We start from the raw sequence: 27,990 nt of genomic DNA, 5'->3' as shown, positions 1-27,990 counted from the left end.
GGGCATTCAACCACCAAGCTATACCTCCCTGCCTTTTTTTTTTTTTTTTTTTTTTTTTTTTTTCCTTCTGAAACAGGGTCTCACTGAGTTGCAGGGGGCCTCACTAAAATAGCTGAAGCTGTCCGCAAACCGTGATCCTCCTGTCTCAGCCTCCTGAATGCTAGGATTGCAAGCGTGTGCCACCACGCCTGGCTCCCAGCCCTGTTTTTTATTCCTTGTTTTGAAGCACGATCTCACTGAGTTGCAAAGGGCCTCACTAGGTAGCTGAGGCTGTCCTCGGACCATGATTTTCCTGTCTCAGCCTCCCAAATGCTGGGATTACAAGCGTGTGCCACCATGCCCGGCCCTGGGATTTCCTTTATTAATAATCATTTGCTCATGATTCACTTAAAGTAGACTAAAAATTGCATGGTGTTGTTGTTAGTTTGGTGGTTTTCTTAGATTTGTGGTGCTGTGAGACAGTGACTCTTCTGTGTTGTCTCTCTGGAAGGCCCTCCTGTAGACCCTGATGAGGATTCTGACAACAGCGCAGTTTATGTGCAAGGATTAAACGACAGTGTGACTCTTGATGATCTGGCAGACTTCTTTAAGCAGTGTGGGGTGGTTAAGGTAAGTAAAGCCTACCCAGGTGGCTTTTAGGGGGTTGGTGTAGATTTATTTCTGAAGTTCCCTCACATTTCTTTCTGGACATTTTCTGGTTTATTCCTTAAAATACCCATCTCTGGAGCCGGGCGTGGTGACACACACTTGTGATCGCAGTACTTAGGAGGCTGAGACGGAAGGATCACAGGTTTGAAATAGCCTCAGCAACTTAACAAGGCCCTCTCCAAGTTAGTGAGACCCTGTTTCAAAATAAAATAGGGTTAGGCCAGGTGTGGTGGCACACGCTTGTAATCCCATTATTTGGGAGACTGACAGGAGGATCATGGTTCGCAGACAGCCTCAGCTAGTTAGTGCGGCCCTTTGCAACTCAGACCTTGTTTCAAAATAAGGAATAAAAAATAGGACTGGGGGTGTAGCTCGGAGGTAGAATGCCCCCGGGTTTCATCCCCAGTACCACAAAAATAAAATATGGTCAAGTGTGTAGCAATGCTTGCATAGAGTATGCATGGCCTTGAATGAGTTCACCCCCCTCCCCAGTACTATCTTTCCCACCACCACCCCCTGTTTAGAAAAAGATAGCCACTTTTTTTATGCAGAGCTGGGGGTCGAGCCCAGGGGCACTCAACCTCTGTGCTACACCTTTAGCTTTATTGGGGATGGACCCCAGAGGCATTCTATCTCCCGAGTGACACCTCAGCCCTTTTTTTTTTTTTTTTTTTTTTTTTTTTTTTTTTTTTTTTTTTTTTTTTTTTGCGGGTCTGGGGGTGGGTGGAACCCAGGGGCATTTAACCTCTGCGCTACACCCCCTGACCTGTTTTTTTTTTTTTTTTTTTTTTTTTTTTTTTTTTTTTAATCTTTATTTTGAAACCGGGTCTCACTGAGTTGCAGAAGGCCTCACTAAGTAGCTGAGGCTGCCTGCCTGTCTGTGAACCACGATCCTCCAGTCTCAGCCTCCCAAATGCTGGGATTATAAGCGTGCGACACCACACCGGCTTTATTCTTTATTCTGAAACAAGGTCTCGCTGAGTTGCATAGGGCTTCACTAAGTATCTGAGGCTGTTCACGAACCACGATCCTTCTGTCTCAGCCTCCCAAACTGGGATTACAAGGGTGCTCCACCACGCGCCACACACACACACACACACACACACACACACACACACAGCTCTGGAGATGGAACCCAGGGGCCTTTGACCTCGGAACTCTACCCCCTGCCCTGTTTTTTATTCTTTAATAAACAGGGTCTCAGTGAATTGCAGAGGGTTTCACTAAGTAGCTGAGCCTTTCTGCAAACCACGATCCTCCTGTCCCAGTCTTCCAAATGTATCACCATTCCTGGCTTTTTTTTTTTTTTTTTTTTTTTTTTTTTCCATTTTGAAACAGGGCCTCATTAACTAGCTAAGGCTAGCTATGAACTTGGGATCCTTTTGTCTCAGCCTCCTACGTATTGAGATTACAAGTATGTACCACCACACCTGGCTTTGTTTTTATTTTTCAGAGTCTCTCTAGGTTGATGAGTATCTCGTTACTTTCTAGGATTGTCTTAGAACCTGTGATCTTCCTGTCTCAGCTTCCCAAGTATTGGGATTACAGTTGCTATACCCAGCTTGTTTTATTTTGGAACAGAGTCTAGCTAGGTTAATGGGAGTCCACTACTTGCTAAGCCTGGCCTTGATCCTTCTATCTCAGTCTCCTAAGTACTGTGATTGCCTGCGTGTGCCTACCACACCCAGCTTCTGGGGGCTTTTCCGAATCTAACCTTTTCTTCACAAACTAGTACATGGTCATCATCACATCTTAACTGTGCTGTTTTACATGTAGATGAACAAGAGAACTGGGCAGCCCATGATCCACATCTACCTGGACAAGGAGACGGGGAAGCCCAAAGGCGACGCCACCGTGTCCTACGAAGACCCGCCGACTGCCAAGGCCGCTGTGGAGTGGTTTGATGGTAGGCTGGGAATTCTTCACCTGGTCACACACGGGCCTCCCAGCTGGGGGTGGCAGCGCACACTTGTACAAGTACTTGGGAGGCTGAGACGGAGGAGCACAGGTCCAAGGGCAGCCTCAACAAGTAATGAGACTCATCTGTCTAACGAGACCCTGTTTCAAAATAAAATAAAAATTGGGTTAGGGTGTAGCTCGGAGGTAGACTTGTGCATTGGTTCAGTCCCCAGTGCCCCCCAAAAATGTTCGCATCTGTTAACTTGAAGAAGAGAGACTTAAACAGACATGGAGGTACGTGCTTGTAATCCTTGGGAGGCTGAGACCAGAGGATCGTGGGTCACGGACATCCTCAGCTACTTAGTGAAGCCCTCCCTCCATAATAGTGAGACCCTGTTTCAAAATAAATTTTAAAAAAGCCGGGCATGGTGGCACACGCTTGTAGTAATCCCAGAATTCCGGCAGGCTGAGACAGGAGGGTCGCAGTTTGCAGGACAGCGTCAGCTATTTAGTGAGGCCTTGTGCATCTCAATGAGACCCTGTTTCAAAATAATAAAAAATAGGGCAGGAGGTGTAGCTCAGAGATCAAATGCCCCTGGGTTCCATCCTCAGACCCACACACACAAAAAAAAAGAATAAAAATAATAGAGCAGGGAGCCAGGCATGGTGGCACATACTTGTAATCCCAGCATTCAGGAGGCTGAGACTGGAGGATCGCGGTTCACGGACAGCCTCAGCTACTTAGTGAGGCCCTCTGCAACTCAGCGAGACCTGCTTTCAAAATAAAGATTAAAAAAATAGGACAGAGGGTGAAGCTCGGAGGTTGACTGCCCCTGGATTCCATCCCCAGACCTGCAAAAAAGGGGGGGGCAAGGATGAGGTTGGACACGGTGGTATAAGCTTGTAATCCCAGCTCTTGGGAGGCTGAGACAGGATTGCACAGGTTCAAAGCCAGCCTCAGCTAGCGAGGCTCTCAGCAACTTAGTGAGACCCTGTTTCCAAATAAAAGAATAGGTCTGGGAGTTTAGCCCAGAGGTAGAAAGCCTCTGGATTCCACCTCCAGTACCACCAAAAGGGGGGGGGTTGCAAGGATGTGGCTCAGATAGAATGCCCCTGGGTTCATTCCCTATACCACAAAAGAAGGAAGGAAAGGTCTTAGTAATGTTCGGTGCTTTTAGGTGGTGATTCTCTGAAGTTCCAGGGACAAAGGACAGATGAGCTCTCCAATGTGGTGAGGGCATGGCAAGGAGGAGGATCTTGTGAGCCATAGGAGCATGGAGGCCTGCTTGCTTCTGGGGGATGCTCTGTGCCTGTGTCTTTTCAACTGTGAAGGCCTAGTCCTGATTCTGGATTTGGAGATGCCTTTATTTTCAAGCACTATTAAAGATTTCCCTTAGCTGGGCGTAGTGGTGTACTCTTGTAATCCCAGCATTTGGGAGGCTGAAGCAGGAGGATTGTAGTTCAGGGACAGCCTCAACTACTACTTAATGAGGCCGTTTGCAATTCAGTGAGAGACCCTGTTCCAAAACAAAGAAAAATACGGCTGGGGGTATATAGCTCAGTGGTAGAAAGCTCCCCTGGGTATCATCCCCAGTACCACAAAAAATACTAATAATAAAGATTTAACTTGCCTACAACTACAAATATTTCTCTAAGCAGATATTATTAGAAGGCCCTTTGAATGAACCATCTTGGGTCTGGGGTGTAGACAGAACGCCAGCTTAGTATGCAAAAGCTCTATGTTCCATCTACAACACAAAATACCTGCCAGAACCTACCTCTCTAATCCCAGCTACTAGAGGGTTTGAGACAGGAGGGTGGCAGGTTCAAGGCCAGTGTGCAGTGACTTAGCAGGTGCTGTCTATAAGAAACAATATACTGGGGCTGTCACTTGACTGTAGAACACTTCAAGGTTCAGTCCCAGTACCACCAAAACGTTTTTTTGTTTTGTTTTTTGCTTTTTCCCCTCTGGCTTTACCAGAAAACATCTTGGAGGTTATGGCAGACCTGATGGCTGTGGGGATGGTGAGGTTGTAAGGTGTGGCGTTGGTGGGGAAGGAGGAAGAGGCCCACTTTCTTGAGTCCCTTGCTTGGGAGGGAAGGTTGGCGTTTGGAGGTAACTGGTGTTCTGTTGATCTTGTTTCAGGAAAAGATTTTCAAGGGAGCAAACTGAAAGTCTCTCTGGCTCGGAAGAAGCCCCCAATGAATAGCATGCGCGGTGGCATGCCGCCGCGGGAGGGCAGAGGGATGCCGCCGCCGCTCCGTGGAGGTACTTGCTGCGTGCACTGAGGTGCTCCTCTTGGCTTGAGCACGCTTTCTGCCCTTGATAGAGTGAAGACGAATGAGAAGGTGTGGCGCTGCGGCGCTGGGCTGCCGAGGTTGCAGGACACGGGCTGGTGGGTTAGGGAGCCAGATGCCAGGCAGCGGCCGCTCCTGCTGTTGATTTGTTCTGCTTTGGTGCCGTGGTCTGTCCTGTAGGACTTGTGGGAGCTAAGGGCTGGTGGGAGGGAGGGGGCAGCACGCGGACAAGTGTGTTTCTGTACCGGAGCTGGTTTTACACAAAGGTGATGGGTGGTTTCCTGTTGCAGGTCCAGGTGGCCCAGGAGGTCCTGGGGGGCCCATGGGCCGTATGGGAGGTCGTGGAGGAGACAGAGGTGGCTTTCCCCCAAGAGGACCCCGAGGTTCCCGAGGGAACCCCTCTGGAGGAGGAAACGTCCAGCACCGAGCTGGAGACTGGCAGTGTCCCAACCCGTATGTATGCTTCTGGCAAACTGATGCCTACTGCCTCCTCCCCTGCTCCCCTCTGGAAAGCACTGCAGACACCTGTAGCAGTTGGCTGGTAGCCCTGGTGCCTGAGGGTGGGGCGGGCCAGCTGCTCCTCTGGTCCCGCGGAGGCCCTTGAGTAGGCACATCCCTGCTTGGGGGTCACCTTTGCTCACCCGCGTTTTTGTTCCCTTGGTGATTTCTCCTGTGATGTGACTTCTCACAGGGGTTGTGGAAACCAGAACTTCGCCTGGAGAACGGAATGTAACCAGTGCAAGGCCCCGAAGCCCGAGGGCTTCCTCCCACCGCCCTTCCCACCCCCGGGTAGGTGCTGGCCCTCCTCGCCTCAGGGCTTGGTAAACCAGAGCTTCCTGCTGCTAAGAACCAGCACTTAACAGTGCCATTTCTAAATGCTCGCCCAGATGTTAAGATTTGAGGAGAGACGTTTGGTTTTGCTCTGGGTGGGGGAAGTAGATCCCTCCACAGTGAGTCCACGGGCCTCCGTCCACTCTTCTGCCTACCCTTGCTTACCTCAGGTGGTGACCGGGGCAGAGGTGGCCCTGGTGGCATGCGGGGAGGAAGAGGTGGCCTCATGGACCGCGGTGGACCCGGTGGAATGTTCAGAGGTGGTCGTGGTGGAGACAGAGGTGGCTTCCGTGGTGGCCGTGGCATGGATCGAGGTGGCTTTGGCGGAGGAAGACGGGGTGGTCCGGGAGGGCCCCCTGGGCCTTTGATGGAACAGATGGGAGGAAGAAGAGGCGGACGCGGAGGACCCGGAAAGATGGATAAGTACGTGTGGGAGGACGCGGCCCCGTGCCGGGACGAGGTGTGGGCCATCTTGCGGGGCGCGGGCCTGCCGCTCTCCATCCTAACCAGACGCTCTTTGCCTTGCAGAGGAGAGCACCGTCAGGAACGCAGAGACCGGCCCTACTAGACACTGAGACCCGCAGAGCTGCATTGACTACCAGATTTATTTTTTAAACCAGAAAATGTTTTAAATTTATAATTCCATATTTATAATGTTGGCCACAACATTATGATTATTCCTTGTCTGTACTTTAGTATTTTTCACCATTTGTGAAGAAACATTAAAACAAGTTAAATGGTAGTGTGCCGAGTTTTTTTTCCTTTAAAGATGGTTGTTTAACTAAGACTTAACCATGGGAACCCCTGTGCGCATGCTCAGTGTCATTGTGGAGAACCAAGAGGGCCTCTAACTGTAACAATGTTCATGGTTGTGATGTTTTTTTTTTAAATAAAATTCCAAATGTTTATAAACAGTTATCCTTCTCGGCTTGTGTTGCGCGCCTCCCGGGCAGTAAAGTGCATACAAGTGGACAGCCCGTTTGTGTGTGGGTGTGGAATGGTCGGGACTTGAACCGGACAGTGAGCTGGTTACGGAAACCCACGCTGGCCCGCGCGTCCTGCTCGGAAAAGATCTGTCCAGGGAGGCGGTGGCTTGGGAGGTTCGAGTGGGCACACCCCCGTGAGGCTGAGGCAGGAGGATCGCAGGTTCACGGCCAGCCTCGGCTACTCAGGCCTTGGCAACTCAGACCCTGTTTCAAAATAAAGAATAAAAAGTAGGGCTGGGGTGTCTCTCAGAGGTGAATGCCCCTGGGTGCCATCCCCAGTACTGCAGAAAAAAAGAATAAATTTTTTCCGTTCTGACTTTCTGGGTGGGAAAGCGGACTAGACTAGTGTAGCCCGCGGGACGCAGCAGGAGCCCACCCACATCCCCTGGGGTGCGCCAGGGCGTTCTCTGCCCCTGTCCTTCCAGCAGCCTGTGTCCCCCACCCCTCCGCATCTCTGCTGTTTCCTCTTGGCTGCGTCATTCCTCCGCTCCCTCTGGAAAGCCCCGGCCTGCCACCATTTCCCTGTCCCCTTCTATGAGGAAGGCTGCCGCTTCCCTCTTGCCACCGCTGCTCCCTTTCTAGAACCTGCTTAAGGCTGAGGCCATACTTTCGCCAAAACGCATCTCACCAAAGCTCTCAGCATCGTGGTCTCTGGTCGTCGTCTTCCTGGCCCTAATGCAGAGGCCCGAGGCCACGGGAGGCTCCTCTGCACGAGGGATTCCCACAGGCTGCACCTTCTGGCACCACCTCCGCCTGCTCCACCCCATCCCATCTCGCGCCCAAATTTGGCGCCACCTGCTCACCCCCGCTGCGCCCAGTCCTCAGCTACCCTAGAAGCCTCCACCAGGTGGCAACTCCACACACTCTCCAATTGGAGGCTGGAGTGACTTGACAAAAAATGGCCATCTTGCCACTGGGCTTGCTGACCCCAGCCTGGCTCCCGGCCAGTGCACTTCCTCCAAGGGCCCAGAGGAGACTCCTGCCTCAGGGAGTCCTAAGGGGACAGGGACAGGTCACTGGAACACTGCAGGTGAGAGGAAGAAGTCCCAGGAGTCTGTTCCAAACTCTGCAAGGGTTCCCCCCCCCCCCCCCCGTACTGGAGGTGGAACCCAGGGGCATTTTACTTTGTAGCTACACCCCCAGCCCTATTTTTTATTTTTATTTTGAAACAGGGTCTCAGTAGCTGAGGCTGTCAAACCACGATCCTCCTGTCTCAGCCTCCTGAATGCTGGGGTTACAAGCCCGTGTGCCCCCACACCCAGTTTGCTAGGGCTCTTGATGGTTCACAGAGTAAAAATTCCCAGCCAGGTGACCCCACCTGGTACAAGTCTATAATCCCAGTACTTGGGAGGCTGAGTCAGGAGGAGCTTAGGTTTGAGTATAGCCTTAGCAAGTAGTGAGACCCTGTTTCAAAATTAAAATTGGAGCCGGGCATGGTGGCGTACGCTTGTAATCCCAGCATTCAGGAGGCTGAGACAGGAGGATCTCAGTTCGCTAACAGCCTCAGCTACTTAGGCCCTCTGCAACTTAGACCCTGTTCCAAAATAAAGAAGAAAAAATAGGGCTGGGGTGCACCTCAAAGGTAGAATGCCGCTGTATTCTATCCCCAGTACTGCAAAAAATTAAAAATTAAAAAATCGGGCTAGGGGTATATCTCAGAGGTAGAAGTCCCTGGGTTCAGTCCTCAGTACCAAAAAAATAAAAATTCTCCACACAGCCTCACGGTCCCAGTAGGCCACACCACACAGGCCTGGGCAAAGGTTGTGCAGTCAGTGCAGAGTCTGATCTGTGCCCCATACCACGTGGACGGGCTCACGAGGCGTGTCTCCCTGCCCCAAGCAGTGGCTACAGAGGCTGGCAGCTGGCCCTGCGGCCCATCCAGCCCACTCCGGGGCTGGAGCAGGCAGGGAGGTAGGGAAGCCAGCACTGTCTGGCTTTCTGGTTTTGCTTCTTTCTCTTGGGCACAGTAGACTGGGGGATGGGAGGACATGTCCCACAGCCAAGGCAGGTGCCGCTCCCCAGCAAGGGCCCTTAAAGCGTCCAGTCTCTCGCTCATCCTGCCCTGGGCTCCTACCCGGTGTAGCCTGTAGGGCTCTGATTAACCCAACCGGCGCGCCAGGTTCCTGCCACTGAGGGTTTTGCTTGAAGCCTCAGGGACATCATCAGACCTCCAACTGCAAGAAAGGGCAGGCGGCTGCTCGCCGGCACCAGAGTGGCTGCGAGAGACCTGCCTGGCAGGTGCGGTGGGGCCCAGCCTCTGCGACCCAGGGGCCTACGCAGAGGCAGATGCGCTCAAGGCATCCATCACCAGCCCTGGGGCCCTCTTTCTTTATTGTGTCCAACACTTTCCTTGGTTCTGCAAAAATCACGAGAGGCATCGAGGAACAACCCAGTCACCAAGTACCAGAAGGACCAGAGCCAAGGTCTCTGTGATCACCGTATTGCCACGCTCCCTGCGTCAGAATCCTGTAGGCTGTGGCCTGCAAAGGGCTCTGGTCCCAGGCCCGGCGGCGGCCCTGGAGAGGCAGAGGAGCCCCTTCCGTCGCCCTGCGGGCACCCCTGGGCCGGGGCCACACTGAGCTGGACTGTGGTGCTATTCTACACAGGTCTGTGCTTCGACCGCCACTTGCCCTCCCAACTTACACAACTAGGGCGGGAGGCTCGGCGCCTGCCCCAAACTGCAGCAAGATAAGTGCAGGCAGGTGTCACCTTCCTGCACAGACACCGAATGTGCGTGTGCCTCACCCTCTGCAGGCCTCAGTTTCCCCAAGTTGTAAAATGAGAGAACATCTAAAAATATCATTGTGAGCCGGGCGTGGTGGCGCATGCTTGTAATCCCCGCGCTTGGGAGGCTGACAGGAGGATCGCACGGGTTCAAAGCCAGCCTCAGCTACTTAGTGAGGCTCTCAGCAACTTAGTGAGACCCTGTTTCCAAATAAAATATAAAATAGGTCTGGGAGTGTAGCCCAGAGGTAGAAAGCCTCTCGGTTCCACCCCAGTACCACCAAAAATTAAAAGAAATTAAAGTATTGATTAATAAATAAAATGCGGCGCGTTTCTCCGGGGTACACAGATATATGCGGGAGTCCAGTATGGGTGATATGGATGCCTTTATTCGTCCAGAGTCGGCCGTCCGCCATCGCGGGCAGCTCCCTTGGGCGGCAGAACGGCAGCAAGAGAGCACGGCGTCCGTCTCTCTGTGAGTCCCCAGTGTCTGAGGTAGCCGTGGCTACCTTAAATCGAGGGGAGTGGTCTCCTCTGTGGGAATCACGGAGCTCTGCCTCCTAGCTTCCGGCCCCGCCCCCTGCGGGCAGCGGCCCAGACCTTTCGAGTATCATCATTTTTTTTTTTTTTTTTTTTTTTTTGCAGTACCAGGGATGGAACCCAAGGGCGTTGTACCTCCAAGCTACACCTCCAACCCTAGTTTTTAGTATTTATTTATTTATTTATTTATTTATTTATTGCAGTACTGGGGATGGAGCCCAGGGGCATTCTACCTCTCAGCTACATCCCCAGCCCTATTTTATAGGTGGTTTTTTTTTTTGAATTTTTGTTTTTTGGGTTTTTTTTTTGTTTTGTTTTTTGGTTGGTTTTTTTTTTTTTTTGGTGGTACTGGGGTTCCTGGAAACTCTTCTACCTCCGGGCTACACTCCCAGACCTATTTTATACTTTTTTATTTGGAAACAGGGTCTCTCAAGCCAGTGTGGCTGGCTTCGAACCTGTGCAGTCCTCCTGTCTCTGCCTCCCAAGCGTGGGGATTACAAGCGTGCGCCACCACACCTGGCAGTATTTTTGTTTTGTTTTGTTTTGGGTGGTACTGGGGGTGGAACCCAGACCCATTTTACATTTTATTTGGAAATAGGGTCTCACTAAGTTGCTGAGAGCCTCACTAAGTAGCTAAGGCTGGCTTCGAACCTGCACGATCCTCCTGTCTCAGCCTCCCAAGCGCGGGGATTACAAGCGTGCGCCACCACGCTCGGCTTTTTTTTTTTTTTTTTTTTTTTTAAACAGGGTCTCAGTGAGTTACAAGGGGGCCTCACTAAGTAGCTGAGGTTTTATTTTGTTTTGTGGATCTGGAGATGGAACCCAGAGGCATTTGACCTCCTAGCTACACCCCCAGCCCTAGTTTTTATTCTTTATTTTGAAACAGGGTTTCACTGAGTTGCAGAGGCCTCACTAAGTAGCTGAGGCTGTCCGCAAACCGCGATCCTCTGGTTTCAGCCTCCCAAATGCTGGGATTACAAGTGTGCGCCACCATGGCTGGCTGAGCTGAGGTTGTTTGAGAATTGCATTCCTCCAGCCTCTGCCTCCCGAAAGCTGGGATTACAAGCGTGCACCAACACACCTGGCCTATTTTTATTTATTTATTTATTTATTTGCGGTACTGGGGATGAAACCCGGGGCATTTGACCTCCGAGCTACACCCCTTGTCCTATTTTTTTATTCTTTTTTTTTTTTTTTTTGCAGGTTTGGGAATGGAACCCAGGGGCATGCGACCTCCGAGCTACACCCCCTGCCCTATATATATATATTTTTTTTTTTTTTTTGAAACCTGGTCTCACTGAGTTGCAGAGGGCCTCACTTAGTAGCTGAGGCTGTGTGCAAACCGCGATCCCCTGTTCTCAGCCTCCCAAATGCTGGGATTACAAGTGTGAGCCACCACGCCCGGCTTTTATTCTTTATTTTGAAACTGGGTCTCACTGAGTTGTAAAGGACCCAAGTACCTGAGGCTGTCCACGTATCGCGATCCTCCCGAATGCTGGGATTACAAGCGTGCGCCACCATACCCTGCTCCCCTGCCCTGTTTTTTATTCTTTATTTTGAAACAGGGTCTCACTAAATTGCGGAGGACCTCACTGAGTAGCTGAGGCTGTCCGCTAACTGTGATCCTCCTGTCTCAGCCTCCCGAATGCTGGGAATACAAGCGTGCGCCACCACGCCCAGCTTTTTTTAATTTTTTTATTAAAAATTTTTTTTTTTTGGTACTGGGGATGGAACCCAGGGGTATTCTGCCTCCAAGCTCCACCCTCAGCCCTATTTTTTATTTTTTATTTTGAAACAGGGCCTCACTAAGTTTTGAAGGGCCTAAATAGCTGAGGCTGTCTGAAAACCCACAATCCTCTTGTCTCAGCCTCCCAAGTACTGAGATTACAACGTGAGCTACCACGCCAGGCTTCCTATTTTTAATTCTTTATTTTGTTTTGAGATAGGGTCTCCCTAAGTTGCAGAGGGCCTTACTAAGTAGTTGAGGCTGGCTGTGAACGGCAGCCTCCCAAGTACTAGTGGTACAAGTATGTACCACCATGCCTGGTTGACCAGGGTATTTCAAGGATTAAATTTAGTATCAGCCATGAGCAGGGGTAGTGGTGCATACCTGTAATTTCAGTACATGAGATGCTGAGACAGGAGGGTCAAGGGTTCAAGGACAGCCTCAGAGACTCAAAATTAACAAAAAAATAAAATAGAGGCCGGGTGAGCCGGGTGTGGTGGTGCAGGCTTGTAATCCCAGCATTCAGGAGGCTGAGGCTGGAGGATCGTGGTTTGCGGACAGCCTCAGCTACTTAGTGAGGCCCTCTGCAACTCAGTGAGACTGGGTTTCAAAATAAAGAATAAAAAATAGGGCAGGGGGTGTAGCTCGGAGGTCCAATGACCCAGGGTTCTATCCCCAGACCCACACACACAAAAAAAAGATTGAGACCCAGCGTGGTGGCGCAGGCTTGTATTCCTGCGCTTGGGAGGCTGAGACAGGAGGCTCACATAGGTTCGAAGCCAGCCTCAGCTACTTAGTGAGATCCTGTTTCCTTTTTTTTTTTTTTTTTTTTTTAATTTGGTGGCACTGGGGGTAGAACCCTGAGGCTTCCTACGTCTGGGCTATACTCCCAGACCTATTTTATATTTTATTTGGAAACAAGATCTCACTAAGTTGCTGAGAGCCTAAGTAGCTGAGGCTGGCTTTGAGCCTGTGCGATCCTCCTGTTTCAGCCTCCAAAGCGCCGGGATTACGCCGGGCGTGGTGGCACAGGCTTGTAATCCCTGCGCTTGGGAGGCGGAGACAGGAGGATTGCACAGGTTCCAAAGCCAGTCTCGCTGGCTTAAGAGACCCTGTTTCCAAATAAAAATATAAAAATAGGTCTGGGAGTGTAGCCTGGAGGTAGAAGGGCTTCATGAAACCCCAGTATCACCACACACACAAAAAAGTAGACTCTTAGCAACCTAAGACCCCATTTCAAAATAAATATTTTGAGACCCCATTTCAAAATAAAATAGGGCTGGGAGTAGAATGCCCCTGAATTCAGTCCCCAGTAACCCCCCACGTAAATAAATAAAAGAGGCTTTTGAATCCACCTTCCATGGATATCCCATCAGGATACAGGCACCAAAGAGGGCCTAGCACACAGTAGGTGTTCAACAAACACCCCTGATCCTTTTTTTTTTTTTTTTTTTTTTTTGGTATTGGGGATGGAACCCAGGGGCATTGTACCTTCAAACTACACTCCCAGCCTTATTGTTTAGTCTTTTTTTTTTTTTTTTTTTTTTTTTTTTTTTGTGGGTCTGGGGATGGATCCCAGGGCATTCAACTTCAGAGCTACAGCCCCTGCCCTATTTTTTATTCTTTATTTTGAAACAGGGTCTCACTGAGTTGCAGAGAGCCTCACTAAGTAGCTGAGGCTGTCCACGAACTGCGATCCTCTGGTCTCAGCCTCCCGAATGCTGGGATGACAAGCGTGCGCCACCAAGCCCGGCTTATATTCTTTATTTGGAAACAGGGTCTCACTGAGTTGCAAAGGGCCTCATTAAGTCGCTGAGGCTGTCCTCCAGCCGCCATTCTCCTGTCTCAGCCTCCCAAATGCCGGGATTACCAGCGTGTGCCAACGCGCCTGGCCTTGGCCTGTCTTGTTAGTTTCGAAGCTGGGTCTCACTGGGTTGCAGAAGGCCACGCTAAGTAGCTGAGGCTGCCTGCGACCCACGATTCTCCAGTCTCAGCCTCCCAAGTGCTGGGATCACCAGCGTGGGCCAGGCCGGGCCACCCCTGATCCTTGGACGAGGACGTCCACGTGTCCTGTTCAAGGCCCATCACTGCCTCCCGCCTGGGCCCCGGCCTGGGGATGAGAGCGTCCCTCCGGGCGGGGAGCACGGGCAGTCCCCATGCCAAGGACGCAGGGCGGCCTGGCTGGGCAGGGCCCCATTAAAGCCCTGAGCAGCCCGGCTCGGCCCCACCCCGCGGCAGGGCTGCAGCCCGGCCCGGCGGCCGCAGCAGGGGCAGGATGTCCCGCCGACCGGCCAGGTCCCTCCTCTGCAGTTCCACAGGAGCCAGCGGGTTAACCCTCCCGGGCCTGGAAGCCTGGCTATCTGGCCCGGGGGTGGGGGGGCGCCGGGGACGGTGACTCTGCAGCCCCTATCGCTTCCTGACTTCATCTGCGGAGGGCGCTCCGGGGAGGACGGACCCGCGGCCCGGTCCGCGCCCCCGCGCCGGCGGTCACGCGGGAGGCCGGCGGGGGGGCGCACAGCCCCGCCCCTCCCGCGCCCGGCGCGCGGCGCCTTTAAGAGCGTCGCCCCGCCCCCGCGGCCGGATCCGAGTCCCGGGAGGCGGCGCGGGGCCGGGCGCCGGACGGTGGCCCCCGCCGGGGCGATGCTCCCGCGGCCGCGGGCGGAGCCAGGTGAGCGCGGCGCCGGCTCCGCAGCCTCAGCTTCCCCATCTGTGAAATGGAGACCGTGCCGGGCGTCCCGCCCCGGCCCCGGTGCTTGATGGCAGCCGTCGGGGGAGAGGGGCCTGCCCGGCGGACGGGGGGGGGGCGCCCGGCTCTCGGGGGGGTGGTAGGGGGGGCTCGGCGTGCTTCGGGTCTCCAGGGCCCGGCGGGCCGTGCGGCCACAGGCCGGCCGGGGAGCGGGCTGCAGCCACCCCGGGCCCAGGCCGGAGCCCAGCAGCGGCCGGACTGCCCTGCGGCGGCAGAAGGACCCGCTGAACCCTGGAGGCAGGTGGTTTGGTTTCCCCGTCCTGGGGGTGGCCCCCCAGGGCCTGCACGCGCTAGGCAGGCCTCTGCCGCCGGGCTGCACCCCCGGCCTTATTTTATTTGCAGGCAGGGTCTTCTTTTTGGTGGTGGTACTGGGAGTGGAACCCAGAGGCTTTCTACCTCCGGGCTATACTCCCAGACCCATTTTATATTTTATTTGGAAACAGGGTCTAAGTTGCTGAGAGCCTCACTGGGTAGCTGAGGCTGGCTTCGATCCTCCTGTCGCAGCCTCCCAAGCGCGCGCCACCACGCCCGGCTTTGCAGGCCGGGTCTTGCTCAGCTGCCCAGGCTGCCCTGGAGTTTGCCGTCCTCCCAGACGGTTAGGTAACCAGGGAATGCTGCTGTGCCCATTTCAGAGATGGAGCGCCGGAGGCAGAGAGGTTTCTCGCAGCCTGAACGTCAAGCAGGCCTTTGTCCCGGGACAAAGCAGGCCGGTGCGGGTGGGATCCCTGCGGGGTCCTCAGAGCAGTCCTGACCCCGTGTCCTCACTCACCCACAGTGACTCGGCTGGCCCGGGCATGGCGGACCCAGTGGCGGGCATCGCAGGCTCAGCGGCCAAGAGCGTGCGGCCGTTCCGCTCCAGCGAGGCCTACGTGGAGGCCATGAAGGAGGACCTGGCAGAGTGGCTGAACGCCTTGTACGGCCTGGGTCTGCCTGGCGGTGGCGAGGGCTTCCTGGCGGGCTTGGCCACAGGCACGACCCTGTGCCAGCATGCCAACGCTGTCACCGAGGCCGCCCGCGCCTTGGCGGCCGCCCGCCCAACCCGAGGTGTGGCCTTCCAGGCCCACAGCGTGGCGCCCGGCTCCTTCGTGGCCCGGGACAACGTGGCCACCTTCATCGGCTGGTGCCGCACGGAGCTGGGAGTGCCCGAGGTGCTCATGTTCGAGACCGAGGACCTGGTTCTACGCAAGAACGAGAAGAGTGTGGTGCTGTGCCTGCTGGAGGTGGCGCGCCGCGGGGCCCGCCTCGGCCTGCTGGCCCCCCGCCTGGTGCAGTTCGAACAGGAGATCGAGCAGGAACTGCGGGCTGCGCCCCCGGGCCCCGACGCCCCTGCTGCTGGGGAGGACGCCTCCGGAGCCGCCACCGCGCCAGGGGTGCCCAGCCGTGGGCCCCGCATGACCCTCAGTGACCTGCGCAACCTAGATGAGTTGGTGAGTGCGCCCGCGATCACACACTGGGCGGCCCGACGCCGGCCTGCTCCCCTGGCCACTCTGGTATCTGCAGGACAGCCCGCCCCACAGAAGGGGTGTACGTGTTAAGTGCCAAGTATAGCTGCCCTCAAGGAAGTGGGTAGGCCCAGGGGGGGGGTGTCACACAGCGCAGCCGGGCTGGGATAGCACCCCGGTTCTTTGATTGCCCCTTCTTTTGCATATTTAAGGTATACGCAGCTGGGCAGGGTGGTGCACACCTGTAATCCCAGTATTTGTGCAGCTGAAACAGGAGGATCGCAGGTTCAAAGCCAGCAGGTTCAAAGCCAGCCTCGCAACTTAGTGAGTCCCTATTTCCAAACTAAAAATACAAGGGTATAGCTTAGAATGCCCTTGGGTTCAATCCTCAGTACCAAAAAAAAAAAAAAAAAAAAAAAAGAGGCCGGGCCCGGTGGCGCACGCTTGTCATCCCAGCATTTGGGAGGCTGAGACCGGAGGATCGCGGTTCGCGGACAGCCTCAGCTACTTAGTGAGGCCCTCTGCAACTCAATGAGACCCGGTTTCAAAATAAAAAAATAAAAAACAGGGCAGGGAGTGTAGCTTGGAGGTCAAATGCCCCTGGGTTCCATCCCCAGACCCGAAAAAAAAAAAAAAAAAAAAAGAAAGAAAGAAAAAAGTATACCTCCCAAGTGCTGGCACAGCGTGCACAGCCTGGGCCGGCTGCCTGGTGCATAGTGGGCACTCAGTGAGCATCGGGCCCAGTGCTGGGAAGCCAGTCCCTTGCTGCGGCTGGTGGGAACAGGAGGGCCTGTTGCAGCTGCGACCCTGCTTGGAGGTGCTGGGCACTGCCCCCATCTCCCTCCTCCTCTCCCAGGGCCGAAGTGTCCCTGCCACCCCCGCAGCTGGGCCAAGAGTTTCCTTCTTATCTGGAGGTCAGGACTGGGATGTGCCTGCCCAGGAGGCGGCACCCCACCCCGGCCCGGGCCACGCAGGCCCCACCTGCTCATTTCCTCTGCCACCGGGGGCAGGGAGGCCGGCGGGGCCTCCCACAGCCCGCCTGGCAGCTCCGCCCCGTGCCATGTATGTGGTTGTGTGACTGCCAGGCGGGGGCGCGGCCTGTGTCCCACATGTCTGTGTCTAAGATCCCCGGGCCTGGTGTGCAGCCGGGGGCATGGGGCCCTGCGTTCATGTCCTGTGACTCCTGGGGGTAGTGAGGACGGGCTCCAGGGCTGCCCCGGGATTAGGACCTTTGAGGAGGTCCTCTTGGGGTCCCAGGCCCCAGCTACCATGCCCCATCGTCTCACCCTGGTCAGCTTCCTGCTGACCAGGCCCTGAGCGCAGGGCTGGAGAAGGCCCTGTGTCCAAGCTGCCCCACCCCCGGGAGCCACAGCCTCCAGCCCCCGGAAGGACTTACTTCCTCCTGACCCTGGAGCTGCTGACTGGTAATCCCGGAGGAGGGCCTTGACCCCTGACCTCCACCCCTCCTCTCTGGCCCCAGGTGAGGGAGGTCCTGGGCCGCTGCACCTGCCCAGACCAGTTTCCCATGATCAAGGTCTCGGAGGGCAAGTACCGCGTGGGAGACTCCAGCCTGCTCATCTTCGTCAGGGTAAGCCCGGGCTGCCCGCGCTGGACACCCCGGCCTGGCCACCGCGGCCGGGGGTGGGGTGGGGGGCTCAGCGCTGACCCCGCCCCTCCGCAGGTGCTGCGGAGCCACGTGATGGTGCGCGTGGGCGGCGGCTGGGACACCCTGGAGCACTACCTGGACAAGCACGACCCCTGCCGCTGCGCCTCCGCCGGTCAGTCCCGCCCCCTCCCCAGGGCCCTCCCCCGGGGCCGGCCCCTCACCGGCCACCACCTCTCTCCGCAGCCCACCGCCCCGCCCCGCCGCGGCCCCGCACCTTCTCCCCGCAGAGGGTGTCGCCCGCCCCCAGCCCCCGCCCTGGCAGCCCCGTCGCGGGGGCCGAGCGGAGGGGCTCGCGGCCCGAGGTGACCGCCGCCGTCGGTCCCCGAGCCCCGAGGGAGGGGCCCGAGACCCCGCCCAGGTGAGCCGCGGGAGCGGGGCGGGGGCGGCGGCCGGGCTGGAGCCGTGACTCACACCCTGGGAAAAGTTCCCGTGGGCGGGGGCGGGCTGGCTTCCCGTCTCCATGGCAACCCGACCCAAGCCACAACACAGCTGGGGCGGCGGCCCGGCCGAGCCGGGCTTCCCCCGGGCCGCGCTGGGGGGGGGCGGCGGCCGCCCTGGACGCCCCCAGGCCGACGCCCCTCGTGCCCGTCTCGTGCCCAGGCCCCGGGACCCGCCGCCCCGCGCCCGCCGCCCCTCGGGGGACAGCGACTCCTCGGCGTCCTCGGCCCAGAGCGCGCCCCCCGCCGGGCCCCGCCGGGAGCGGCCCAGCCGGCGGCCGCCCGCGCCCCGCAGCCAGTCCCGGGAGCGCCCGGCGCCGGGGCGGCCGCGGGGGGCGCAGGGGGCGCGGGCGGCCCCGCCCGGCCCGGCCCGAAGGGCGCGCAGCCAGAGCCGCGCCGCGCCGCCCGTGCTGCTGGTGCGCCGGGAGCGCGGCGGGCAGCACTCGGTGCCGCGGGGCGCGGGGGGCGCGGGCCGGAGCCCCCCGCGGACGCCCCCGCCGCGCCGCGCCGCGGGGCCGGAGCCGGGCGCGCCCGCCAGCGCCTTCCGCGCGCCGCTGCAGCTGGACCCGCAGCAGGAGCGGCGGCTGCTCCGCCGGCTGGAGGAGGAGTTCCTGGCCAACGCCCGCGCCCTCGAGGCCGCGGCCGGCCCGGCGCCCGACCCGCCGGCCCCCGACTCGGCCTACTGCTCCTCCAGCTCGTCCTCGTCGTCCCTCTGCGTCCTGGGCGCCAAGGGCGGCGCGCCCGGGGACGCGGCCCGCGCGGCCAACGGGCTGCCCGCGCCCCGCAGCCACGCCCTGTCCAGCTCGTCCGACGAAGGCAGCCCCGGCCTCGGCCCGGGGGGGGCGCCGCCGGAGGCCCCCGGGAGCCCCGCGGCCGGCCCGGAGCCCTCGCGGACCTGGGCCCGGGGTCGGATGGACACGCAGCCGGACCGCAAACCCTCGCGCATCCCCACCCCGCGGGGCCCCCGCCGCCCGTCTGGACCCGCGGAGCCCGGGGCCTGGCAGCCCCCGCCACCCCCAGGGCCGAGCCGGATTCCCGAATGTGACGGGCCGGCCTAGCTGCTCGCGGGCCCCCCCCCCTCCTCTTCCTCTGTGGCCTTAACCCGCCCTCCGCATCAGGGAGCCCCCTCCTCTTGAGGACCAGACCTCACGGGACCACGCGGCACAATGGGACCTCGGTTGTACATTCCGCTCGGGGGACGCGTTGCTATTTAATTACTAATATTATTGAATGCCTTAGAGGAGGCCGGCCAGCCCGGTGTCCTGAGGACCTGTGCTCCAGGCAGAGCCTCTCCACAGTAAAGTTTTTCTCCGGCCACCTGTCTGTTTCTTGGGGACTGGGCTTTGGGGCCAAAACGCCCTTTTGACGGTCTTCTCTTTGAGTTGGGACTCTGAAGTTAACTGCCGGGGGCAGAGGCGAGCCCACCGCCCTAACTCAAGCTGAAAAAGCTCCTTCCGGCCCTTCCTAGAACGGCAATTCCAGGTGTATTTAAATTGTTTTTTATTACCTCGCGGGAGGTGTGGCTTAATGAGTGTGTCCAATGAAGCGCTAGGAGCCGTCCGGGTGCTTCCAATCAAATTCATGGCCAAGCTCTCTCCGTCCAGGAGCCCAATGAGATCCCAGAAAAGGCTGATCTTGTCCAATGGGCGTGGGGGTCTGCGTCCCATGAAGTTCAGAGGGGGCTGTCGCCCAGGACACTGGTGGGAGCTCTCCTTATCCAATCAGGGAGCAGATTTCCTCGTCCAATCGGAGTGAGGTTGGGCACGCTCGTCCAATGCAGTCACATGAGGCTGCAGCGCGCCGGGTGCAGCGCCCCCTGCAGGCGTAGGGCCGGGTGCGCGGGGCGTGCGCGCACCAGAGCGCAGCGCAGGAGCTCGCGGAAGAGGCGCAGCACGTGCCAGTTGTACTTGGCCGAGCACTCGAGGTAGCCGCAGCGCCAGCCCCTTCGCACCAGGGCGGCCAGTGCACGCCGAGGTCCAAAGCGCAGCCGCTGCCGGTCCCGCTTGTTGCCCACCACCAGGATAGGTGCTTCGGGTGCACCCGCTGGCCTGGGGGGCCGGATGGGAATAAGGTGCGGTTCTGGGGACCCCATGGTGGAGACACCCTCCCGTGAACGTTTGGACGGAGGTGCAAACCCTCGTATGGCCAGAGACCCCCAGCCAACGCCAAGCCCGTGTCCAGTCCCCTGGGCAAAGGCCTGAGCCTGCAGCCCCAAGACCTGGCCCAGGTCGATGGGATGAACCTACCCGCCCTGGGCAAAGACCAGACCGCGCTCCCGCAGCCCCTGCAAGCCCGCACCTGGTCTCGGCGATGCGCTGCCGCAGGGCCTTCACGTAATCGAAACTGTCCGGGCTGCAGATGTCGTAGACCAGCACGAAGGCGTCAGTGTCCTGCAAGCTCCAGTCCTTAGGGTCGGGAGACTCCTGGGGGAGGGAGGACAGGACCCGCGGAAGTCCTCTGCGCTCCTGCTGCTCCCTAGCCCTCTGCAGGAGCTCGGCCCTGAACCCCCCCCCCCTGTCCATCCCCAGCCTCAGCCACCCCTGTCCATCCCCGTGTGCACTCCCCCAAGCTCCCTGGGCCCTACAGTCTCAGGTCGCCAAGGTTAAATGTTCCAAATCCTGCCTGAAGCCCAAGCAGCCACGGGTCCTCCACCCCTGGCCTCCTCTCCACTCTGCCGTTTGTTTTCCTTTTCTTGCTCCCAGCTTTCCTGAGCTGGCTCCTGAGGGCCACCCTCCTCCCTAGCCACCCTTGCTGGTTACTACTGCTGTCAAGACTAATGCAGGCCATCCCTCCACCCCCAACACGCGCGCGCGCGCGCGCGCACACACACACACACACACACACACACACACACACACACACACACGACTCTCCCACTCTCCCAGCTGCCCGTGTAAGCCTTTGGCTAAGACCCTGCTGTTCCTCCACCTGGATATTTCACCGTCCTTACTGGAAGCTCCACTCAGCCTCCCAGGTTCAGCTCAACCCGCACCCCCTCTAGAAGGCCCTGAGGACCCCTGCCTGCTGTACCTCCAGCCTCCTCAGCCTCCCAGGTTCAGCTCAACCCGCACCCCCTCTAGAAGGCCCTGAGGACCCCTGCCTGCTGTACCTCCAGCCTCCTCAGCCTCCCAGGTTCAGCTCAACCCGCACCCCCTCTAGAAGGCCCTGAGGACCCCTGCCTGCTGTACCTCCAGCCTCCTCAGCCTCCCAGGTTCAGCTCAACCCGCACCCCCTCTAGAAGGCCCTGAGGACCCCTGCCTGCTGTACCTCCAGCCTCCTCAGCCTCCCAGGTTCAGCTCAACCCGCACCCCCTCTAGAAGGCCCTGAGGACCCCTGCCTGCTGTACCTCCAGCCTCCAGCTCCAGAGACCGGAGGTCCGGGCCAGGTGTGGTGGTGTGGGCCTGTCACCTCAGTACGCAGGAGGCTGACACAGGAGGACCACAATTCACCAGCGCCCGACAACCTAGCAAGACCCTCAGAAGTGAATGCCCCCGGGTTCAATCCTCAGTACAAAAAAAAAAAAAAAAAAAATTGGATGTCTGAACTGGACTTTGCATGAATGTAGACATTTAGTAAATGAGTCTTTGGCCCAGGTCACAGGAATGAGGGAGCGAGTCTGGCGGGACCCCGGTCCCTCTGGGGCTCGGCGCAGGACCCAGGCAGCGGCTGCACCCCCAGGGCGCCAGGCCAGCCGGCCACGGGCTGGTCCAGGGCGCAGAGACGCGGGGACACCCGGGGCCGGGCCGCCCAGCGCGGCCCCCCCTCGCCCGCCCGCCGCCCCCCCTACCTGGGGCCCCCCCGGGCCCGCGGCGCCCCCGTCGCGGATGCTCAGGTCGTAGACGGCGCCGTCGAGCAGCACGGCCGGCCGGTAGAGGCGGGGTCCGTCCGTGGGCCGGTGGCGCTCGGGGTAGTCGCCGAACAGGAACTGGCGGATGATGGCCGTCTTGCCCACGCCCGGGGCGCCCAGGACGGCCACCCGCAGGCTGCCCCCCATGGCGGGCGCCGGGCGGCCTCACGCGGAGCGCGGGCGGCGGCGCGCAGACCCCGCCTCCCGGGCCCCGCCCGCGCCCGCGCCGCGCCGGGGGGGTCCGGGGGCGGCACCGCTCCGCCGTCCCGGGCCGCCGGGGCCGGAGCCCGCGCTGCCCATCGCGCCCGCGTGACCTTGGCACCGCCGCACTGCGCCCGGGCCACCTCCCGGGACCTGCGCGGAGCCCGGCCTCCCCCGCGCCTCCCTCCGAGCGCCAGCCGGGCGTGCACGCGGAGGAAACTGAGGCTGGGGGCGCCCTGCAGGGAGCTGGGGCAGCGCCCCGAGCCCGAGCCCCTCCCCAACAGGCGGCGGCGGAAAATATAGGAAGATCCAGAGGCTGACTCCGGAGCCCCCAGCAAGAAAAACCCGGGCAGGACCAGACAGCCCGACAGGGTGCCTGCAGCAGGGTGGGAGGGTCGAGTTTATTTACCCCCGGCCTTGTTCCCCAAAGAAAGGGAAGCACCTCAAGCACCCAGGAGTCTGGAAAGTGAAACTCTTAAGAAGCCGGCGTGGAGGTCCACGCTTGGAATCCCAGCGCCTGGGAGGCTGGGGCAGAGGGATGGCGGCTCGCAGACAGCCTCGGGTGCTTAGGGAGGCCCTCTGCAACTCCGTTGAGACCCTCTTTCAAAAAATAATTTAAGAAACGGGTGTAGAGGGAGGTGTAGCTCGAAGGTAGAATGCCCTAGGTTTCATTCCCAGTAACGCAAAAAATAAAAATAGGGCTGGGAGTGTAGCTAGGAGGGATGATGCCTCTGGGTTGCCTCCTCAGTACCGCAATAAATAAAAATATAAATAAATAAATAAATAAATAAATAAATAAATAAATAAATAAAATATAAGAGGGAGGCTGAGACTTGGAGGATCACGGTTCCCCGGCAGCCTCGGCTACTTAGTGAGGCCCTCTGCAACTTAGTGAGGCCCTGTTTCAAAATAAAGACTAAAAAATAGGGCGTGGTGGCGCACGCTTGTAATCCCCGCGCTTGGGAGGCAGAGACAGGAGGATCGCGCAGGTTCGAAGCCAGCCTCGCACGCTGACTTAGGAGACCCTGTTTCCAAATTAAAAAAAAAAAAGTAAAAATAGGTCTGGGAGTGTAGCCCGGAGGTAGAAGGGCTTCCAGGAACCCCAGTACCACCAAAAAAAAAAAAAAAAAGAAAGAAAGAAAGAATAAAAAGAAAAAGAAAAAGAAAACAGGGTCCTGTCTCAACCTTCCAAGTATTGAGATTAAGGTGTGTCATTACGCCTGGCTTTTATTTTTTATTTTGAAGCAGGGTGTCATTGTCCTTGAACCGCTTATTCTGCCTCAGGCTCCCATATTCTGGGACTGCAGGTGTGTTCTACCACACGTCCGGCCCCTCCTTTGCAATGATGGACCAGGAACGGCCACAGGCTCCCAGCTTCTCGTGTCCCCTGCTGCGCTCAGGACAGCATCACCAGGAGCACTTCCTGTTGACCTGGACCGTGGTGTGCAAGTCCTGACTCTGGCTGCCTGCTCACCGGGTCTCAGAGAGATGCTGGGATTTGCTCCAGGTGGGCCAACAGGAAGGGAGGAAGGGACCAGAACTCAGGCCTCTGGGCTCCAGAACCTTTTCTACCTCCAAACTACATCCCCAGCTTTTTTTTTTTTTTTTTTTTTTTTAATCAGTACTGGGGATTGAACCCAAGGGCATTCTACCTCTGAGCTGTACTCCCAGCCCTACTTTTTACTCTTATTTTTATTTTTATTTTTTTTTTTTGCGGTACTGGGGTTCCTGGAAGCCCTTCTACCTCCGGGCTACACTCCCAGACCTATTTTTTACATTTTTATTTGGAAACAGGGTCTCCTAAGACAGCACACGCGGCTGGCTTCGAACCTGCGCAATCCTCCTGTCTCTGCCTCCTAAGCGTGGGGATTACAAGCGTGCGCCACCACACTCGGCTTATTTTTTAATTAAAAAAATATTTTGTGTGTGTGTGTGGTTCTGGGGTTCCTGGAAACCCTTCTACCTCTGGGCTACACTCCCAGACACCTATTTTTAATATTTTTATTTGGACACAGGGTCTTTTAAGCCAGCACGGGTTCCAACCCTGGTACTGAAAAAAAGAAAGAGAAGAAAGAAAGAAAAGAAATAAAAATCAGGCACTCGGGGTATAGCTTGAAGGTAGAACACTCCTGGGTTCAATCTCCAGTACCACACACACAAAAGAAATAAATAAAGCCGGGTGTGGTTGCGCACACTTGTAATCCCAGCATTCAGGAGGCTGAGACTGGAGGATCGCAGTTTGTGAACAGCCTCAGCTACTTAGGCCCTCTGCAACTCAGTGAGAGCCTGTTTCAAAATAAAGAATAAAAAATTGGACTGGGGGTGTAGCTCGGAGGTTGAATGCCCCTGGGTTCCATCCCCAGACCCACAAAACACAGACACAAGCCAGGCATGGTGGCGCACGCTTGTAATCCCAGCATTCGGGAGGCTGAGACCAGAGGAACGCGGTTCACAGACAGCCTCAGCTACTTAGTGAGGCCCTCTGCAACTCAGTGAGACCCGGTTTCAGAATAAAAAATAGGGCAGGGGGTGTAGCTCAGAGATTGAATGCCCCTGGGTTCCAACCCAAGACCCATGAAACAAAACAAAACAAACAAACAAAAAAAACCCACAAAGACACACACACACATAAACACACACACACAAATAAAAAAAGAAAAAAAAGCACTTTTTGTAAAAAAGCAGAAATCAATAAATAGTCAAATTCTTTGGTTCAGAACAGAATCTAGAAAACACCCAAATACATGAAAATTCAATATATGATAAAATGGCATTTTAAATCTGTGGGGGAAAGATGAATTATTCAGTATACAGTGCAGATACATCTGGGTAACCATCTGGGGAAAGGGGAAGTTGGATCCCTACCTCACTCCCACACAGCCCAGATGGAGCAGGAGTGGAAGGCAAGCAGGACCCGCAAACACTAGGAAGGCGGGGGCCAAGCCGCGGCGCCTGCAGCCAGGAGGCAGCAGCAGGACCGCCTGGCCAGCTTCAGCAACTTAGTGCCCTCTGCAACTCAGAGAGACCCTGCCTCACACTAAAGAATAGTAAGCAGGGCGTGGTGGCGCAAGCTTGTAATCCCTGCGCTTGGGAGGCGGAGATAGGAGGATCGCGCAGGTTCGAAGCCAGCCGCACTGGTTTAAGAGACCCTGTTTCCAAAAATAAAAAATAGGTCTGGGAGTGTGGCCTGGAGGTAGAAGGGCTTCCAGGAACCCCAGTACCACCAAAAAAAAAAAAAAAAAAAGAATAGTAATAATAAAAAAGGATTAGTGGAGCTCAGAAGTAGAATGCCCCGCAAGCTTGTAATCCCTGCGCTTGGGAGGCAGAGATAGGAGGATCGCACAGGTTCGAAGCCAGCCTCGCTGGCTTAAGAGACCCTGTTTCCAAATAAAAATATAAAAAAATAGGCCTGCAGGTTCGAAGCCAGCCGCACTGGTTTAAGAGACCCTGTTTCCAAAAATAAAAAATAGGTCTGGGAGTGTGGCCTGGAGGTAGAAGGGCTTCCAGGAACCCCAGTACCACCAAAAAAAAAAAAAAAAAAGAATAGTAATAATAAAAAAGGATTAGTGGAGCTCAGAAGTAGAATGCCCCGCAAGCTTGTAATCCCTGCGCTTGGGAGGCAGAGATAGGAGGATCGCACAGGTTCGAAGCCAGCCTCGCTGGCTTAAGAGACCCTGTTTCCAAATAAAAATATAAAAAAATAGGCCTGGGACTGTAGACCAGAGGTAGAAGGGCTTCCAGGAACCCCAGTACCACCAAAAAAATAAAATAAAAAATAAAAAATAAAAATTTAGCCGGGCGTGCGTGGTGGCGAACGCTTGTAATCCCAGCATTCAGGAGGCTGAGACCTGGAGGATCGTGGTTCGCCGACAGCCTCAGCTACTTAGTGAGGCCCTCTAAAGAATAAAAAATAGGGCAGGGGTGTAGCTCGAAGGTTGAATGCCTCTGGGTTCCATATCCAGACCCCCCCCCCACACACACACAAAAATATATATATATATATAAAATAAATAAAAAATAAAAATAGGGCTGGCTTCGAAACTGCGGGATCCTCCTGTCTCTGCCTCCCAAGCGCGGGGATTACAAGCGTGTGCCACCACGCCCGGCCCCAGAGGCTTTCTTTCAACCTCCGAGCTACAGCCTCTGCTCTCTTTTTTTTTTTTTTTTTTGGTGGTATTGGGGTTCTTGGAAGCCCTTCTGCCTCCGGGCCACACTCCCAGACCTATTTTATATATATTTTTAATTTGGAAACAGGGTCTCTTGAGCCAGCGAGGCTGGCTCCGAACCAGCGCGATCCTCCTGTCTCCGCCTCCCAAATGCTGGGATTACAAGCGTGCGCCACCACGCCCGGCTCCTATTTTTTATTCTTTAATTTGAAACCGGGTCTCACTGAGTTGCAGAGGACCCCACTAAGTAGCTGAGGCTGTCTGCCAACCGTGATCTTCTGGTCTCAGCCTCCTGAATGCTGGGATTACAAGCGTGCGCCACCACGCCTGGTTCCTCTTTTATTCTTTGAAAGAGAGTCTCACTGAGTTGCTGAGGCCAGCCGTGAACCTGCAGTCCTCTGTCTCAGCCTCCCAAGTTCTGGGATTTCAGGTGTGTGCCACCATGCTCAGCTTTTTTGCCCCGATGCTGGGGCTGGAGCCCAGGGCCTCACACATGCGAGGCAGGCCCCCTTCAATGAGCTCCACCCCGTCCCTAGAACTAAGGTCTACTGCGTGTCCAAGAGCAGGGGTGTGTGTGAAGGAACTGATGGTCCAGGGTCCGAGGGCCTGGCTGATGATGGACCAGCCGCCCAAAGAATACGGACATGGGTTGGTGATACCGATAGGGAAAGCGCTCCAGAAATTACTGTCGGGTAAAAGCAGAAGCGTGGCCTGGGGACGGAGTCCAGCTGTAGAACTTTTGCCTACTTAGTGCATATGGGTTCCATCCGCAAATTAAAAACGAAAATCAGGTGCTATCATGCGAAGCTGTCTAGGTGTGCCGCCACTTCTTTTTGTGTGTGTGTGGCGCTGGGGGTTGAACCCAAGGATTCAACCTGGGGATTCTACCTCTGAGCTACACCCTCAGCCCTATTTTTTATTCTTTATTTTGAAACAGGGTCTCACTGAGTTGCAGAGGGCTTCACTAGGTAGCTGAGGCTGTCTCGGAACCGTGATCCTCCTCTCTCTCAGTCTCCCTAACACTGGAATTACAAGCATGGGCTACCATACCTGGCTCCAATTTTTCTTAAGATCCAGGCTCAGAGGTAGAGTGCCTCTAGGTTCCATCCCCAGTACCGCAAAAAAAAAAAAAAAAAAAAAAAAAAAAAGGAAGAACTGGGTGTGGTGGATTAAATGTTTGGGAGGCTGAGACAGGAGGATGACAGGTTTGAGGACGCCCTTAGCACTTTAGCAAGACCCCAGCCGGGCGCGGTGGGCACGCTTGTCATCCCAGCATTCAGGAGGCTGAGACAGGAGGATCACGGTTCCTGGACAGCCTCAGCTACTCAGTGAGGCCTCTGTAACTTAGTGAGACTGTTTCAAAATAAAGAATAAAAAATAGGGAGTGGGTGTAGCTCGGAGGTAGAATGCCTCTGGGTTCAACCTCTAGTTCCAAAATAAAATACCCTGGGGTACCTCCCAAGCTGCAGGACCCAAGGGCCTACGGGCCTGGAGGAGGCACGGTCAGGAGGGCGGGGCAGGGCGAGGGCTGGGCTGGCCCAGCACACTTCCCTAAGGCCTGGAGGCCTGCGCAGCCATGCGGCGACGCCCCCGTGTGGCACTCCAGGCTTGCAAGCTGTGCCCGGATGCTGGGCCCTCTTGATGCTGAGTGGGTAGACGAGGGGCAGAGCCACGTGAGACCCTGCCCAGGCACCTGAGCCGTGTCGGCCTAGATTGGCAGGAAAACCCAAGGACGAGCTGACCAGTCCACTCCCTCTAGCCAAGCCAGCCAGCCCATCCCCACACAGGCCACTTGTCTCGGCCTCCTGCTGCCCATCCTCACTCCAGGGCCAC

The 27,990-nt window shown here is 56.5% G+C and overlaps 3 protein-coding genes across 3 annotated transcripts in view; 2 read left to right on the top strand and 1 right to left on the bottom strand.

The window, feature by feature from the left end:
* The window catches only part of EWSR1 (EWS RNA binding protein 1), a gene marked incomplete at both ends in the record, with an annotated part of 37,648 nt that extends 31,404 nt beyond the window's left edge, over positions 1-6,244 (top strand). The window contains 7 exons of the mRNA XM_080717566.1: positions 491-609; positions 2,425-2,554; positions 4,694-4,816; positions 5,136-5,298; positions 5,537-5,634; positions 5,847-6,099; positions 6,205-6,244. Of these exons, the coding sequence (XP_080573692.1) occupies positions 491-609; positions 2,425-2,554; positions 4,694-4,816; positions 5,136-5,298; positions 5,537-5,634; positions 5,847-6,099; positions 6,205-6,244 (926 nt within the window). The remainder of the gene's footprint in view (positions 1-490; positions 610-2,424; positions 2,555-4,693; positions 4,817-5,135; positions 5,299-5,536; positions 5,635-5,846; positions 6,100-6,204) is intronic.
* Positions 6,245-15,192: 8,948 nt separating this feature from the next.
* On the top strand, positions 15,193-18,988 carry GAS2L1 (growth arrest specific 2 like 1; the record flags this gene model as incomplete). Its single annotated transcript, XM_080717909.1, is given in 6 exon segments — positions 15,193-15,825; positions 17,321-17,428; positions 17,522-17,618; positions 17,690-17,864; positions 18,107-18,945; positions 18,948-18,988. Coding segments are annotated over 6 exon segments (1,893 nt in total).
* Positions 18,989-19,723: 735 nt separating this feature from the next.
* Positions 19,724-21,937, bottom strand: RASL10A (RAS like family 10 member A; the record flags this gene model as incomplete). The annotated part of the gene is made up of 3 exons (XM_080717505.1): positions 19,724-19,991; positions 20,242-20,366; positions 21,731-21,937. 3 exons carry the CDS (start codon positions 21,935-21,937, stop codon positions 19,724-19,726), a joined length of 600 nt encoding a protein of 199 aa, XP_080573631.1.
* Between the last annotated feature and the right edge of the window lie 6,053 nt (positions 21,938-27,990).

Source organism: Muscardinus avellanarius (assembly GCF_963383645.1).
Source record: "Muscardinus avellanarius genome assembly, chromosome: 21".
Classification (NCBI taxonomy): Eukaryota; Metazoa; Chordata; class Mammalia; order Rodentia; family Gliridae; genus Muscardinus; species Muscardinus avellanarius.
Note: the sequence above shows the minus strand (reverse complement) of the source record. Positions and strands in the feature narration are given on the sequence as shown.